Below are 13985 nucleotides of genomic sequence, written 5' to 3'. Positions count from 1 at the left end.
ATTGACTACAACCTTTGTAGCCAAAGGTGGAGGACATCTATGCAGTCGGTAAAAACAAGACGTGGAGCTGATTGTAGTTCAGATCACAAACTTCTTATTGTACAATTTAGAATCAGACTGAAGAGAATAGGGAAGACCCACAGATCAGTCAGATATGAGCTCACAAATATTCCTCATGAATATGCAGTGGAGGTGCAGAATAGATTTAAGGGACTAGATTTAGTAGATAGGGTCCTGGAAGAACTAGGGACAGAAGTTCGCAACATTGTTCAGGAGGCGGCAACAAAAAACATCCCAAAGAAAAAGAAAACCAAGAAGGCAAGTTGGCTGTCTGCTGAGACACTGGAAGCAGCCCAAGAAAGAAGGAAAGCAAAAGGCAACAGTGATAGGGGGAGATATGCCCAATTAAATGCAAAATTCCAGAGGTTAGCCAGAAGAGATAAGGAATTATTTTTAAACAAGCAATGCGCGGAAGTGGAAGAAGATAACAGAATAGGAAGGACAAGAGTCCTCTTCCAGAAAATTAGAAACATCGGAGGTAAATTCCAGGCAAAAATGGGTATGATGAAAAACAAAGATGGCAAGGCCCTAACAGAAGCAGAAGAGATCAAGAAAAGGTGGCAAGAATATACGGAAGATCTGTACAGGAACGATAACAATATCAGGGATAGATTTGATGGTGTGGTCAGTGAGCTAGAGCCAGACATCTTGAAGAGTGAGGTTGAATGGGCCTTAAGAAGCATTGCTAATAACAAGGCAGCAGGAGATGACGGTATCCCAGCTGAACTGTTTAAAATCTTGCAAGATGATGCTGTCAAGGTGATGCATGCCATATGCCAGCAAATTTGGAAAACACAAGAATGGCCAACAGATTGGAAAAAATCAACTTATATCCCCATACCAAAAAAGGGAAGCACCAAAGAATGTTCAAACTATCGCACAGTGGCACTTATTTCACATGCCAGTAAGGTAATGCTCAAGATCTTGCAAGGTAGACTCCAGCAATTCATGGAACGAGAACTGCCAGATGTATAAGCTGGGTTTAGAAAAGGCAGAGGAACTAGAGACCAAATTGCCAATATCCGCTGTATAATGGAGAAAGCCAGGGAGTTTCAGAAAAACATCTATTTCTGTTTTATTGACTATTCTAAAGCCTTTGACTGTGTGGATCATCACAAATTGTGGCAAGTTCTTGGTGGTATGGGGGTACCAAGTCATCTTGTCTGCCTCCTGAGGAATCTGTATAATGACCAAGTAGCAACGGTAAGAACAGACCACGGAACAACGGACTGGTTTAAGATTGGAAAAGGAGTACGGCAGGGTTGTATACTCTCACCCTACCTATTCAACCTGTACGCAGAACACACCATGCGACGTGCTGGGCTTGATGAAGCCAAGGCTGAAGTTAAAATCGCTGGAAGAAACATTAACAATCTCCGATATGCAGATGATACCTCTTTGATGGCTGAAAGCGAGGAGGAGCTGAGGAACTTCATGACGAAGGTGAAAGAAGAAAGTGCAAAAGCTGGGTTGCAGTTCAACCTCAAAAAACCCAAAATTATGGCAACCAGCTTGATTGAGAACTGGCAAATAGAGGGAGAAAACGTGGAGGCAGTGACAGACTTGTCTTTCTAGGCACAAAGATTACTGCAGACGCTGACTGCAGCCAGGAAATCAGAAGACGTTTACTTCTTGGGAGGACAGCAATGACAAATCTTGATAAAATAGTGAAGAGCACAGACGTCACACTGACAACAAAGGTCCGCATAGTTAAAGCAATGGTATTCCCCGTAGTAACCTATGGCTGCGAGAGCTGGACCATAAGGAAGGCTGAGCGAAGGGAGATAGATGCTTTTGAACTGTGGTGCTGGAGGAAAATTCTGAGAGTTCCTTGGACTGCGAGAAGATCAAACCAGTCCATACTCCAGGAAAGAAAGCCAGAGTGCTCACTTGAGGGAATGATATTAAAGACAAAACTGAAGTACTTTGGCCACATCATGAGAAGACAGGATACCCTGGAGAAGATGCTGATGCTAGGGAAAGTGGAAGGCAAAAGGAAGAGGGGCCGACCACGGGCAAGGTGGATGGATGATATTCTGGAGGTGATGGACTCGACCTTGGGGGAGCTGGGTGTGGCGACGGCCGACAGGAAGCTCTGGCGTGGGCTGGTCCATGAAGTCACGAAGAGTCGGAAGCGACTGACCGAATAAACAACAACTTTTGGAAGTCCAGGTAAACAGTGACTACCAGATCACCCCTGTCCATATGCCTGTTGACACTCTCAAAGAACTGTAAATAGCAAATCGATAACATTATTATCGATATGCTCCTTAATATATATTATTATTATTTTGCACCCCATAATCCATTTTCTAAAGGAAATCTTGTCTCTAATAGCTTCCTTGACACTGCTCATTAACCATGCTGGTGAACTTTTGGATTTCGTACTTCCTTTCCTCACTTGCAGTATACACTCTAGCTGAGCTTTTGTTATTGTGGTTTTGAGTAAACCCCAGACATTTTGGAGAAATTTGATCTTCTTGACTTTCCCTCCCAACTTCATTTTTACCAGTTTCCTCATTTTGGAGAAGTTTCCTCTTCTGAAGTCCAGGGTGACTGTGTTGACTCTCCTTGGTCATTTTCCACTTAAGTATGCGTTACATTTGATAGCATTGTGATCACTGTTTCCAAGCAGTTAAACAACACTTGCATCTCGCACTAGGTCCCCAGCAACACTTAGGATTAAGTCCAAGGTCACCTCCCCTCTGGTCAGTTTTGTGACCAACTGTTCTAGGGTAGAGTATCTAGAAATATTACCTCTTTGTCATGACTGGAACATGCCTTTAATTAGTCTTTGTCAGGGTAATTGAAGTCACCAATTATTATAACACTTTCTGATCAGGGAGGCGCAAAAAGGAGCACGGGTTTAGATTGACAACCTGATGGCTGCAGATGCTGCAGCCCACCATGGCTAATAAGGCATGGTGGGCTGCAATGATCATGCAATCCAGGTCAGTGTCTGTGGGTGGAAGCCAGGGAAAGCTGATCACATGTAAGTGGGCATTGCTGGATTTCACCCTAAATCTAATAGCAGGAAGGGGAAAGTCTAATTCTGCAGCTAGATGATAACTGTTTAACTAGTATAAAGCTGAAAAGGCTCCCCTGACAAATAACAGTCCTTAGGAAGCTGCCTTATACAGAGTCATTGTTCTATCTAGGCCAGTATTGTCTACACTGACTGGCAGTGGCTCTCCTGAGAAGGGTTTCTCTCAACACTACTTGGAGATGGTAGAGTTTGAAACTGGGACCTTCTGCATAGAAACCACATGCTCTACCCCTGAGCTACAGTCCTTTCCCAAATTAGAATGCTATTTGTTTCAACCTTTCCGATAAATTTGTTGCTGAACCAAAAGTAGGAGCTGGAGTGGTGAGCAGAGTTGAACTTAAACTGCAGAGATCTGGGTTTAGTTTCCATCTTGGCTGTGAAGCTCACAGATTGACCCTGGGCCTGTTACACTCTCAGCCTAGCTATGTATCACAGAGTTCCTGTGAAGAGAAAATGATTGTGTGTCTATATATGTGTGTGGGGGGGGTGGACAGATGGGACATGCCACCCTGAGTGTCAAGGGCTCTCTCAGTCTAATCCAGTAGCCAAGTCCAGACACAGACAAAGGGATTCTTTTCAAAGCTTTATTCCTCTTTTACAACTTAACAACTCTACTGTTAGCAACTAGCTATGAGCAGCAGAGTACCTATGCCCTAAGTTGGAACAGTTGGTCCCCGTTTGAAGGAGAATCACTGGCAGATCCTGAACGTATGGGCTAGGGAGAGTCCCTCCCCTTTACCCTTGGATCCTCTGGGCGCAACTGTTGTTTGCGCGCGAACCGGGCACTACGCCTCCTTTCCGCGCCCTCCATTTGGCGCCGTTCCCTGTGTTAGCATCGCGCGTCCAGCAGTCTTCTTCCCGCGCTCTCTCACTCTCGGGACTGCTATCTATGCCAGGAATGCTGGTGGGAGGAATCTCTGCCAGCTGTTGGCCCTGGGAAGGATGAGCGCGCTCCTCTCCCAGGAGCGGCTGCTCTTCCTCAGAATCAGAACTACTCTGGGATTCTATGGGCTCAGTGTCCACCCTGACACTGAGCTCCTTGGAGGAAGGTTGGGATAATAATGTATAGATGTTGTCAATAGTGTACTTGCCCAGTGGCAATTGTTGGTGGACTCATGCAAACAGGTGAATAGTTCAGTCTTGCAAATAAGCTTGCAAACGTTGCTGGCCCACAGACATTTTAAGTAGCCAACCTTCCCACACATACCAACATTAAACATTGGTAAATCAACATTCCAATTTACCAAAGTTTGGCTGCTTGACTCCTGGAGGCCATCCTTTCTTGCCTATCTAGAAATGCTAGCACCTCTAGCATTCTTGCCACGTGCTGTATTTGGGAAATGGTTTCCAGAAAGTAGCTTATATGCACCCACTGTTTTCAAGCTGGTTGGCATGCAACACTGTCTCCAGTTTATCTACTTCTGTAGTGCTGCTTGACATTTGCCACCTTTATATGTCAGTTTTCTTGCCATTTGTTCAGTATTTCTATCCTTCTTCCTCAACCCTCGCTTACAACAATCATGTATTTAGAATAGATTGATTCATAACGTGTAGCGGTTTATGTTAAAATTCATAGTTAAGGCTGAGCCATTATCTCAGCTCTTTTCAAAGATACTTATGAACACTCATGTTTAATTATATAAGCGTGTAATTGTAAGGCCGGTAGACAGCAGCTACACGGCCATAGGATTTTTCAGCTTTCGGGAACCGACCTCAGAGCCAGCTCTCCCAAGGTCTGTTCCCAGAAAACCACCTCCCCGCCCCCTCCCCTGCTACCTCGTAGGAGGCGCAGTTGGTCCCCGGCTCCATGATTGGAAGAGTAGCATGGGGGGGGGCGTTCCCAGGGGCAGCAGCTGTAGAAGCACCATTACGATGCTCCCTATGTGCTGTCTGGCCTTCCCTCTCCGCACCCCCCTCCAAGCCACTCTGGTTAGACAGCCAGTATCGGCCATCGAGCAGGAAATGCAGGGCAGTTGGAGAGCAGAGGAGAAGATCCCCTCCACACTCCGCCCACCCTTCTTTGGATCGTCGGTCACCTCCAGGTTCAGAGGCGGCCGACTATCCCCATAGGATTGCACTCTTAATGGCTTTTAATGCATCCCTTTGCTTTCTTCAAAAAAACAGCAACAACGCATCATGTATATCAGGAGTGGTCAACTTGTGGCCCTCCAGATGTTTTGGCCTACAACTCCCATCCACCCTAGCCAGCATAGCCAAGGGTTTAGAGTTTCGTGTTATCAGGATGCAGTTGACACTAATTATCTCCCTTCTTTCTCTCTTGTTTCCCTCAAATCCAAGTGAGAGACGATGGGAGTTGGCAGCCAAATCATCGAGGTGGGGGGACAAGTTTCCCAGCCCTGGTTTATACGTACAGCAGAGTAAAGGGGACTTATACGATGGCGATATATAGGTACACCTGCATGTATGTTTTGTGGCAAGAGTAGCAGCTATTTCTCATGGACAGCAGTCAATATTACAGTTTTTCGGTCAGAATTTCTTTTTTCTTTGATATGTTCCATATGTTGTTGCTTTCTAAGTAGAGGACTGGTTTGTACATACAGCATAATGAAATGGTAGATTGTATATCTTCAGGCTATAGATGAGGGATGTCATTTTTATCTTCTATTTAAAAATAATTACAAACACATAACTAGAAAGGAAATGTAGAAAGTAACATCTGAACTGAAAAATTCTACAGCTGAAATGTGAGATCTCCCTTATTCTGAAAACTGAACCAGTGTTGTTTGCGCACTATTGTTTCCTGCTCATAAGCTCTATCCCACTATTGGCTTGTATGGTATGTGTATTTTGTTAGATGGGCTGCAAGCTAGGTTCTGATGGCTGAGCCATTATCTGTGATGGTTGAGTTCTGAACCACATGAGAAAGAACGTATCACATAAGTAAATGGTTAGATCTGGTTTAATTGGTTAGATCTTGCTGGAATCTCTTAGCCCTTACTACAGAGTGATTTGTACTTTGGCTGGCTGGTGCATTGTTTACGACTGTCTCGTTGGTGTTAAGATCAGTTGCCAGCCATAGAAATATGTCTGTCATAAGTTGAACATGCCTATGCTTTTCTCAAAAGAATTGCATCAGACAGCTAAAATAAATTTAATAGCATACATACAATGGTATGTGTTCTGAAACTTGTATAGGGCGAGAAATTGGGTTGACAAATTAGGACCTGCAATAATCCCCAGTGGTTGGAGGTCGGGGGTGATGAGGTAGAGTGAAAGAGGAGGTTTGCCTCTCCTGGTGGGCCCACCTGCCAGCCACCTCTGAAGACGCAGCTGGCAAAAGAATTTGGAAGTCACTAGTAGCCTCATAGCATTAGTGGCAACAGCACAGGTGTTTCCTGCTCCATGGTGGAGTTGGGAACCAAGGGTGGTGAGAACCCATTAGAGTGATGAAAGTGGACAGGAAGGTACGTCCTCAAAACAGAGCTATGGTTTGCATGTGCATATTAGCAGTCCCTGCCAGGAGAAACCCACTGGCTTGTGGTTAGAGCATATGCAAAAGCTGTGGGTGTTCGTAGGGATATGGTCCCCCTTTTTAGCAGTGCTAGAGGTTCTCTGTAATTAATTGGGTACACACATCCCCTGCAGAGGTATCCAAATGCTGAAGGTTAAACAAATAATCTTAAATACTTTTTAGACTTGTCAAGGCATCAAATAATACATTGACCTGGTTCACAACTCAATCCCTGGATTGTTTGCTCTGATGTGCATACCAGGAATTCTGGATTGTTTCTCCCCTGACAAGCTAGAGAATGAACCCATGGTTTGTTCTTTGGTTATTTTTCTGGCTTGTTGTGGGAGACACAAGCCAGAGTTCCTGATTCACACATATGCTAAACAAACCACAGATGAAAGGTCCATTGTTGTTTAGCAGCTCCTGCTTGCAGTGGGAGCAAACGGGCAGCATACACTTGCACACTGCCTTGTTCTTTTTTTTTTTTTTAAAGTGGGTTGACCGTATGTATGAACCGGCCTAGTTTAATCCCTTGTAGCCTTACAGCTTTATGATCCTTTACGTTTGTTGGATTTGTTCTCATTAAAGAAAATCTTTGTTACCTCTTTGCTGATTTAACCTACAGCCAAAGAAAACAAGTAATTAATTGATGACCTTGGAGAAGTTGTCCAAATAAATGTAATTTTTTTTTTACTAATTAGGTTGCTGTCCTATCCACACTTACCTGGAAGTAAGCCCCAATGAGCTCAGTGGGGCTTTTTCTGAGTAGTCATGTATAGGATTGTAGTGCTAGAGTATTAGAAATAGTGCATCTGAAATAATCAATGAACTATGATAAATAGTGTGTAGTTACAGAACCTGTATCACTAAGGCAGATTGTATCATAACATTCTTAAAAATGTCTTTCTGCTGTCATCTTTGAAAAACACACACCACAAATTAGTTCCTACACATCTTTATTATTATTATTATTACTTATTACATTTCTATACTGTCCCATAGCCAAAGCTCTCTGGGTGGTTTACAGAAATTAAAACATTAAAATACAATATACAAAGTTTAAAAGTCATTCATATAAAACACACAGACAATATACACAAGGACAACATATAACTAAAAACAACTTTGAACAGTCAGTCATAACCAAAGACAGATCCAGGACCGATTAAAGACACATCATGTGCCGCCAAATGCCTGAGAGAAGAGGAAGGTCTTAACCTGGTGCTGAAAAGACAACAATGTTGGTGCCAAGTGGGCCTCTCAGGGATATCGTTCCACAGGTTGGGGGCCACAACTGAGAAGGCCCTCTCCTTTGTTGCCACCCTCCAAGCCTCCCTTGGAGGAGGCACCCAAAGGAGGGCCTTAGATGCAGAGCATAGTATATGGGTTGGTTCATGCCGGGAGAGGTGTTCTGTGGTTCAGATCCATGTAAGGCTTTATAGGTCAAAAACAGCACCTTGAGTTGGGCTCAGAAACATACAAGCAGCCAGTGCAAGCAGGCCAGAATCAGTGTCATATGGTCAGACCATCTTGTCTCTGTTACCAGTCTGGCTGCCACATTTTACACTTGCTTCACCTTCTGAACCGTCTTCAGAGGCAGCCCGACGTAGAATGCCTTGCAGTATTTCAGGGCATAGACAACTAAAGCCAGGTTATCCCTGTCCATATAGTGGTGTAGCTGGGCCACCAACTGAAGTTGGTAGAAGGTACTCTGTGCCACTGAGGTCACCTGAGCCTCAGTGATAAAGATGGCTCCAGGAGAACACCCAAGCTACGAACATGCTCCTTTGGGGAGAGTGCAGCTCCATCCAGAATATGTTGAGCACTCTCGATCTGGCCAGAAGAACCACCCACTAACAGCATCTCAGTCTTGTCTGGATTGAGCTTCAATTTATTAGCCCTCATCCAGCCCATTGTTGCAGCCAGGCATTACAGCTGCAAAATTAAATAAGATAAAAGTAGAGACAAAAGTTATTTTTTTGTGCATGGTTGCATAAGGTAGAAGCATGTTTATTCTTTCATTGTTTCTAGTAACATTACTGGAAAAAGTAATGGTTTGAATGTTAGTCTATCTAAATGTTTGGATCACTCTTTGAATTTATTATGGTAGCTTCAGTAATGTAGTTCAACCAAACTCCATTACTGAGGTTACCTTAATAAATTAAAAAGAAATCTTATACATGTCTACTCAGACATAAGCCCCATTGAGTTCAATGGAATTTAATTGAAGATATGTAGGTGCAGCATTACAATCTAAAGGTACAATCCCATTAAACCAGCGAACCGGCAAAACAGAAATCCCAAAATGCCAATACAGCATGTGAAACCTTAGCAATTATGCCAAATACTTGTTGTAAATAATATGTATTCGAACCACTTCATTTATCTTTAACACTTGCTTAAAATTCTGTGTTGACATTTCTGAGCAGTGAAATGGTGCAAGCACTAGCTGAATAGCTAAGAGACCGTGGTGAGCTGAAAACTGCTTTAATGCAAACAAAAACTTTCCCCATATGAGAAGCAAAAAGAAGCTAAATTCATGATCAGTAAGATCCTCAAGGACTCCAGAAAAGTATCCTCCCATGCCTTAACAAGTGCATGAGAGGATGATGATCAGTTGGTTTAATGTAAATATTTGATCAGTTATTCTTATATACCCAAACAACCAGTACATGATCAAAGCAAATTTAAGCAGTTTCATATCCAATTGATTAAGACTCCGGTTTTGGTCACTGAAACTTAAAATGCTTTTAAAATTTTGGCCAGTTTTTTCCCTCAGTTTGTATACCTTCTGAGTATAATTGAATACTGAGCATAGTAGCCAGCAGGATAGTTGGCGCTAGCTGTCTCCATTGATTCATATGGAATATAACAGCTGCAGCCATGCCTGCAGTCTCAGCTAAAGGTCAGTTTGAAAGTCACCGGACTAGACTGAAGCAATAAGCCAAGTACCAGACTGACAGCCATCTTGATACTAAGCACATTACACATTGGAATCAATAGGACTTGCCAAGCAATGTGTGTAAAATCAGGGTGCAAGTGTAATCTTTCCAGGTAGCTTTTCGTGTATCATGAACAAGCTGCTTTACAAGGAGGTAACAAATAGGTTTCATTCTAATCTAATTCCTGTTCAGCATTAACTAATTGGACAAAAGCAGAAAATCTATATAATATATTTGTAGCTAACCCAAAGCTCAGCTGTAAACACTTCAGAAAAGAAGAGAATTCAAGGGGAAAATGGAGTTTATGAGAAAAATTGAAGGCTTTTTTCCCAGCGTCCACTGGGGTGGGTGGGTGCAACCTGTGGGCAGGTTCACAGGGTGGCAATGGCCTCTGGAATTCTTGAAGTTCTCCACCCCTGATATATAGGCGTGTGTGTGTGTGTGTGTATGTAATTTAAGAAAAGCTCTGCTCCCCCAGACTAGAGGCCTGTTCAGTGCAGCATTCTGTGGCCAACCAGCTGCCTGTGGAAAACCCACCAGTAGGACCTGAATGCAATGGCACCCTCCTGCTCATGTTCCCCAGCAACTGACATACAGAGGCATACTGCCTCTGATAACGGAGATAATGTATAGCCATTATGATCAGTAGCCATTGATAGAATTTTCCTCCTCCACAAATTTGTCTAATCCATTTTCAAAGCTGCACAAGTTGGTTCTCATCACCACATCCTGCAGTAGTAAGTTCCATAATTTATTCACTGTCTAAGTAGTATGTCCTTTCACCTGTGCTGGAGCTCTCACCATTCCGTTTGATCTGGGTTCTCGTATTATGAGAGGGAGAAGAACTCCCTATCTCCTTTCTTTGTACCATGCATAATTTTATACGTGCATGTATTTACCAGCAAATACCATAATAGTTGTGCCACCTTAATGTTGCCTGTTGTGATGTCACACTGGAGTTTCAGAAACATTACAGTTAGAAGGAGACTTACGTTAACTATCTTCCAGTAGGGTTTGGGTGAAAGGCCATTTTACACACTGTAGCAAGCCCAGGTTTGTCATGGAGTGTCTACTAGACAGGGAATAGTGCCCAGTTTCTGCCACATGATGAGTGTATCCATGTGATATGTGTTTTTGTTGTTGTTCAGTCGTTCAGTCGTGTCCGACTCTTCGTGACCCCATGGACCATAGCACGCCAGGCCTTCCTGTCCTGCGCTCTCTCCCAGAGTGTGCTCAAGTTCATATTCATTGCATCGGTGATGCTATCTAGCCATCTCATCCTCTGTCGTCCCCTTCTCCTTTTGCCTTCAGTCTTTCCCAGCATCAGGGTCTTTTCCAGAGAGTTTTCTCTTCGCATTAGGTGGCCAAAATATTGGAGCTTCAGCTTCAGAATCTGTCCTTCCAATGAGCACTCAGGGTTGATTTCCTTTAGTATGGACTGATTTGACCTCCTCGCAGTCCAGGGGACTCGTAAGAGTCTTCTCCAGCACCACAGTTCGAAAGCATCAATTCTTCGGCGCTCAGCCTTCCTTGTAGTCCAGCTCTCACAGCCATACATTACTACTGGGAAAACCATAGCTTTGATTAGACGGACCTTTGTCGGCAAGGTGATGTCTCTGCTTCTTACTATGCTGTCTAGGTTTGCCATAGCTTTCCTCCCAAGGAGCAAGCATCTTTTAATTTCATGGCTACAGTCACCGTCTGTGGTGATCTTGGAGCCCAAGAAAGTAAAATCTGTCACTGCTTCCATTTCTTCCCCTTCTATATGCCAGGAAGTGATGGGGCCAGATGCCATGATCTTAGTTTTTTTAATGTTGAGTTTCAAACCAGCTTTTGCACTCTCCTCTTTCACCCTCAACAAGAGGCTCTTGAGATCCTCTTCGCTTTCTGCCATTAGGGTGGTATCATCTGCATATCGGAGGTTGTTGATAATTCTCCCAGCAATCTTAATTCCGACCTGTGATTCATCCAACCCGGCGTTTCTCATGATGTACTCTGCATATAAGTTAAATAAGCAGGGTGACAATATACAGCCTTGTCGTACTCCTTTCCCAATTTTGAACCACTCGGTTGTTCCATGTCTGGTTCTTACTGTTACTTCTTGACCCTGGTACAGGTTTCTCAGGACACAGGTAAGGTGGTCTGGTACTCCCATCACTTTAAGAATTTGCCACAATTTGTTGTGATCCACACAATCAAAGGCTTTAGCGTAGTCAATGAAGCAGAAATAGACGTTTTTATTTATACCTTATTAAGTAAACATCCCTGCCCCCCAAAGTAAAATATGAAGCAGTCCAGTGATAAGTGGCATACTGAAATTAGGAAAAACTGATGTTTTTTTTTCAGTAATCGTATTGTGTAGTGCTGTCTTTGGCAGAAAAACCACAGAATAAGTCAATGGAAACCCATGAACAATGTAAAGTGGATAGTATTACTAATAGAAAAGGGCAATACGGTATGTTACAACAATGATACATGAGAAACGGTAGCAAAAATCAATATATAGGCTGAACATCTACACTTGTAAAGTTGAATGATGTTGCTGCTGCTGAGATCTCAAAATTATATCTCACTTTAATACTTAATCAAAACCAACTTATGAAGGGAATATTTCCCATGGATGGCAACTGAAAATAACCATCTGGCCTCTTGTATATCTCTTCCAAAGCACCTATTTTCTTATAAAAGAATGTAAATACAAGAAATAATTTAAACAGGAAGATGTTATCTAGCAATACACAGTTCTGGCAATACAAATTAAGTAGCTGAAGTAAAACATCCAGAACTTCCCCCAAAGAGGTTTATTGTTCCCCAGAAGCTGTAATATAGAATAAATATTATATGCTATTGCCAATATAAAGCTAAACCTTTATCATATGAGAGCTGTATAATACTAATCTTCATCGTGAAAATCACAATTCAAAAATCTCAAAAATAGAAATTGGCTCAAGGCTGCTGCTCACAAAATGTGGCAGAGTAAAGGTCTTATATAATAAAGTTGGCTCCAGCAAAGGAGATTGTTACCTTGTTGTGGTGCTGGAGCTTGAGCACCTCAATGACGTCATGAGCTAGACCGTGAAGGGACACCCAAGACGGGAAGGTCATGGCAGAGAGGTCAGACTAAATACGATCCCTGGGGAAGGAAATGGCAACCCACCCCAGTAGTCTTGCCATGAAAACTAAATGGATCAGTACAACCAGAGATATGTCAGTATACCATCGGAAGATGGGACTCCCAGGTCGGAAGATGGTCAAAATGCTACTGGGGAGGAACAGAGGATAAGTTCAACTAGCCCCAGATGTGATGACGCAGCTAGCTCAAAGCCAAAAGGATGGCTAGCAGCCGATGGTGCTGGTGGTGAATGACGAATCCGATGTTCTAAAGATCAACACACCATAGGAACCTGGAATGTAAGATCTATGAGCCAGGGCAAATTGGATGTGGTTATTGGGGAGATGTCAAGATTAAATATAGACATTTTGGGTGTCAGTGAACTGAAATGGACTGGAATGGGCCACTTCACATCAAATGACCACCAGATCTACTACTGTGGACAAGAGGACCACAGAAGAAATGGAATAGCCTTCCTAATTAATAATCTAAGGTGGGTAGGCAAACGACACCTGGAATTACAGGCAAGCATGGTCTGGGAGAACAAAATGAAGCAGGACATAGGCTGATAGAATTTTGCCAAGACAACTCACTGTGCATAACAAACACTCTCTCCAACAACCTAAGAGACAACTTTATACATGGACTTCACCAGACGGTTGACACCGAAATCAGATTGACTACATCCTTTTTAGCCAAAGGTGGCGGACATCTATGCAGTTGGTAAAAACAAGACATGGAGCTGATTGTAGTTCAGATCACAAACTTCTTATTGTACAATTTAGAATCAGACTGAAGAGAATAGGGAAGACCCACAGATCAGTCAGATATGAGCTCACAAATATTCCTCATGAATATGCAGTGGAGGTGAAGAATAGATTTAAGGGACTAGATTTAGTAGATAGGGTCCCGGAAGAACTAGGGACAGAAGTTCGCAACATTGTTCAGGAGGCGGCAACAAAAAACGTCCCAAAGAAAAAGAAAACCAAGAAGGCAAGTTGGCTGTCTGCTGAGACACTGGAAGCAGCCCAAGAAAGAAGGAAAGCAAAAGGCAACAGTGCTAGGGGAAGATATGCCCAATTCAATGCAAAATTCCAGAGGTTAGCCAGAAGAGATAAGGAATTATTTTTAAACAAGCAATGTGCGGAAGTGGAAGAAGATAACAGAACAGGAAGGCCAAGAGACCTCTTCCAGAAAATCAGAAACATCGGAGGTAAATTCCAGGCAAAAATGGGTATGATCAAAAACAAAGATGGCAAGGCCCTAACAGAAGCAGAAGAGATCAAGAAAAGCTGGCAAGAATTACGGAAGATCTGTATAGGAAGTATAATATCGGGGATAGATTTGACGGTG

The 13985-nt window shown here is 43.0% G+C and overlaps 1 protein-coding gene across 3 annotated transcripts in view; it reads left to right on the top strand.

Moving 5' to 3' along the window:
- Positions 1-13985, top strand: part of ABCB7 (ATP binding cassette subfamily B member 7) — a 79104-nt gene that overhangs the window by 7029 nt on the left and 58090 nt on the right. The window contains exon 2 of one of the 3 annotated variants that reach the window (XM_084814199.1): positions 5405-5440. The exons of the other annotated variants lie outside the window; for them this stretch is intronic. Coding sequence (XP_084670325.1) covers positions 5414-5440 — 27 coding nt within the window. The 5' untranslated portion in view covers positions 5405-5413. The remainder of the gene's footprint in view (positions 1-5404; positions 5441-13985) is intronic. 3 annotated transcript variants of the gene reach the window in all.

This window comes from Heloderma suspectum, chromosome 9 (assembly GCF_057233095.1).
Source record: "Heloderma suspectum isolate Gila_16-S chromosome 9, 16-S_ref, whole genome shotgun sequence".
Taxonomy (NCBI): Eukaryota; Metazoa; Chordata; class Lepidosauria; order Squamata; family Helodermatidae; genus Heloderma; species Heloderma suspectum.
The sequence above is the reverse complement of the archived record's forward strand: the minus strand, read 5'-3'. Positions and strand labels throughout refer to the sequence as shown.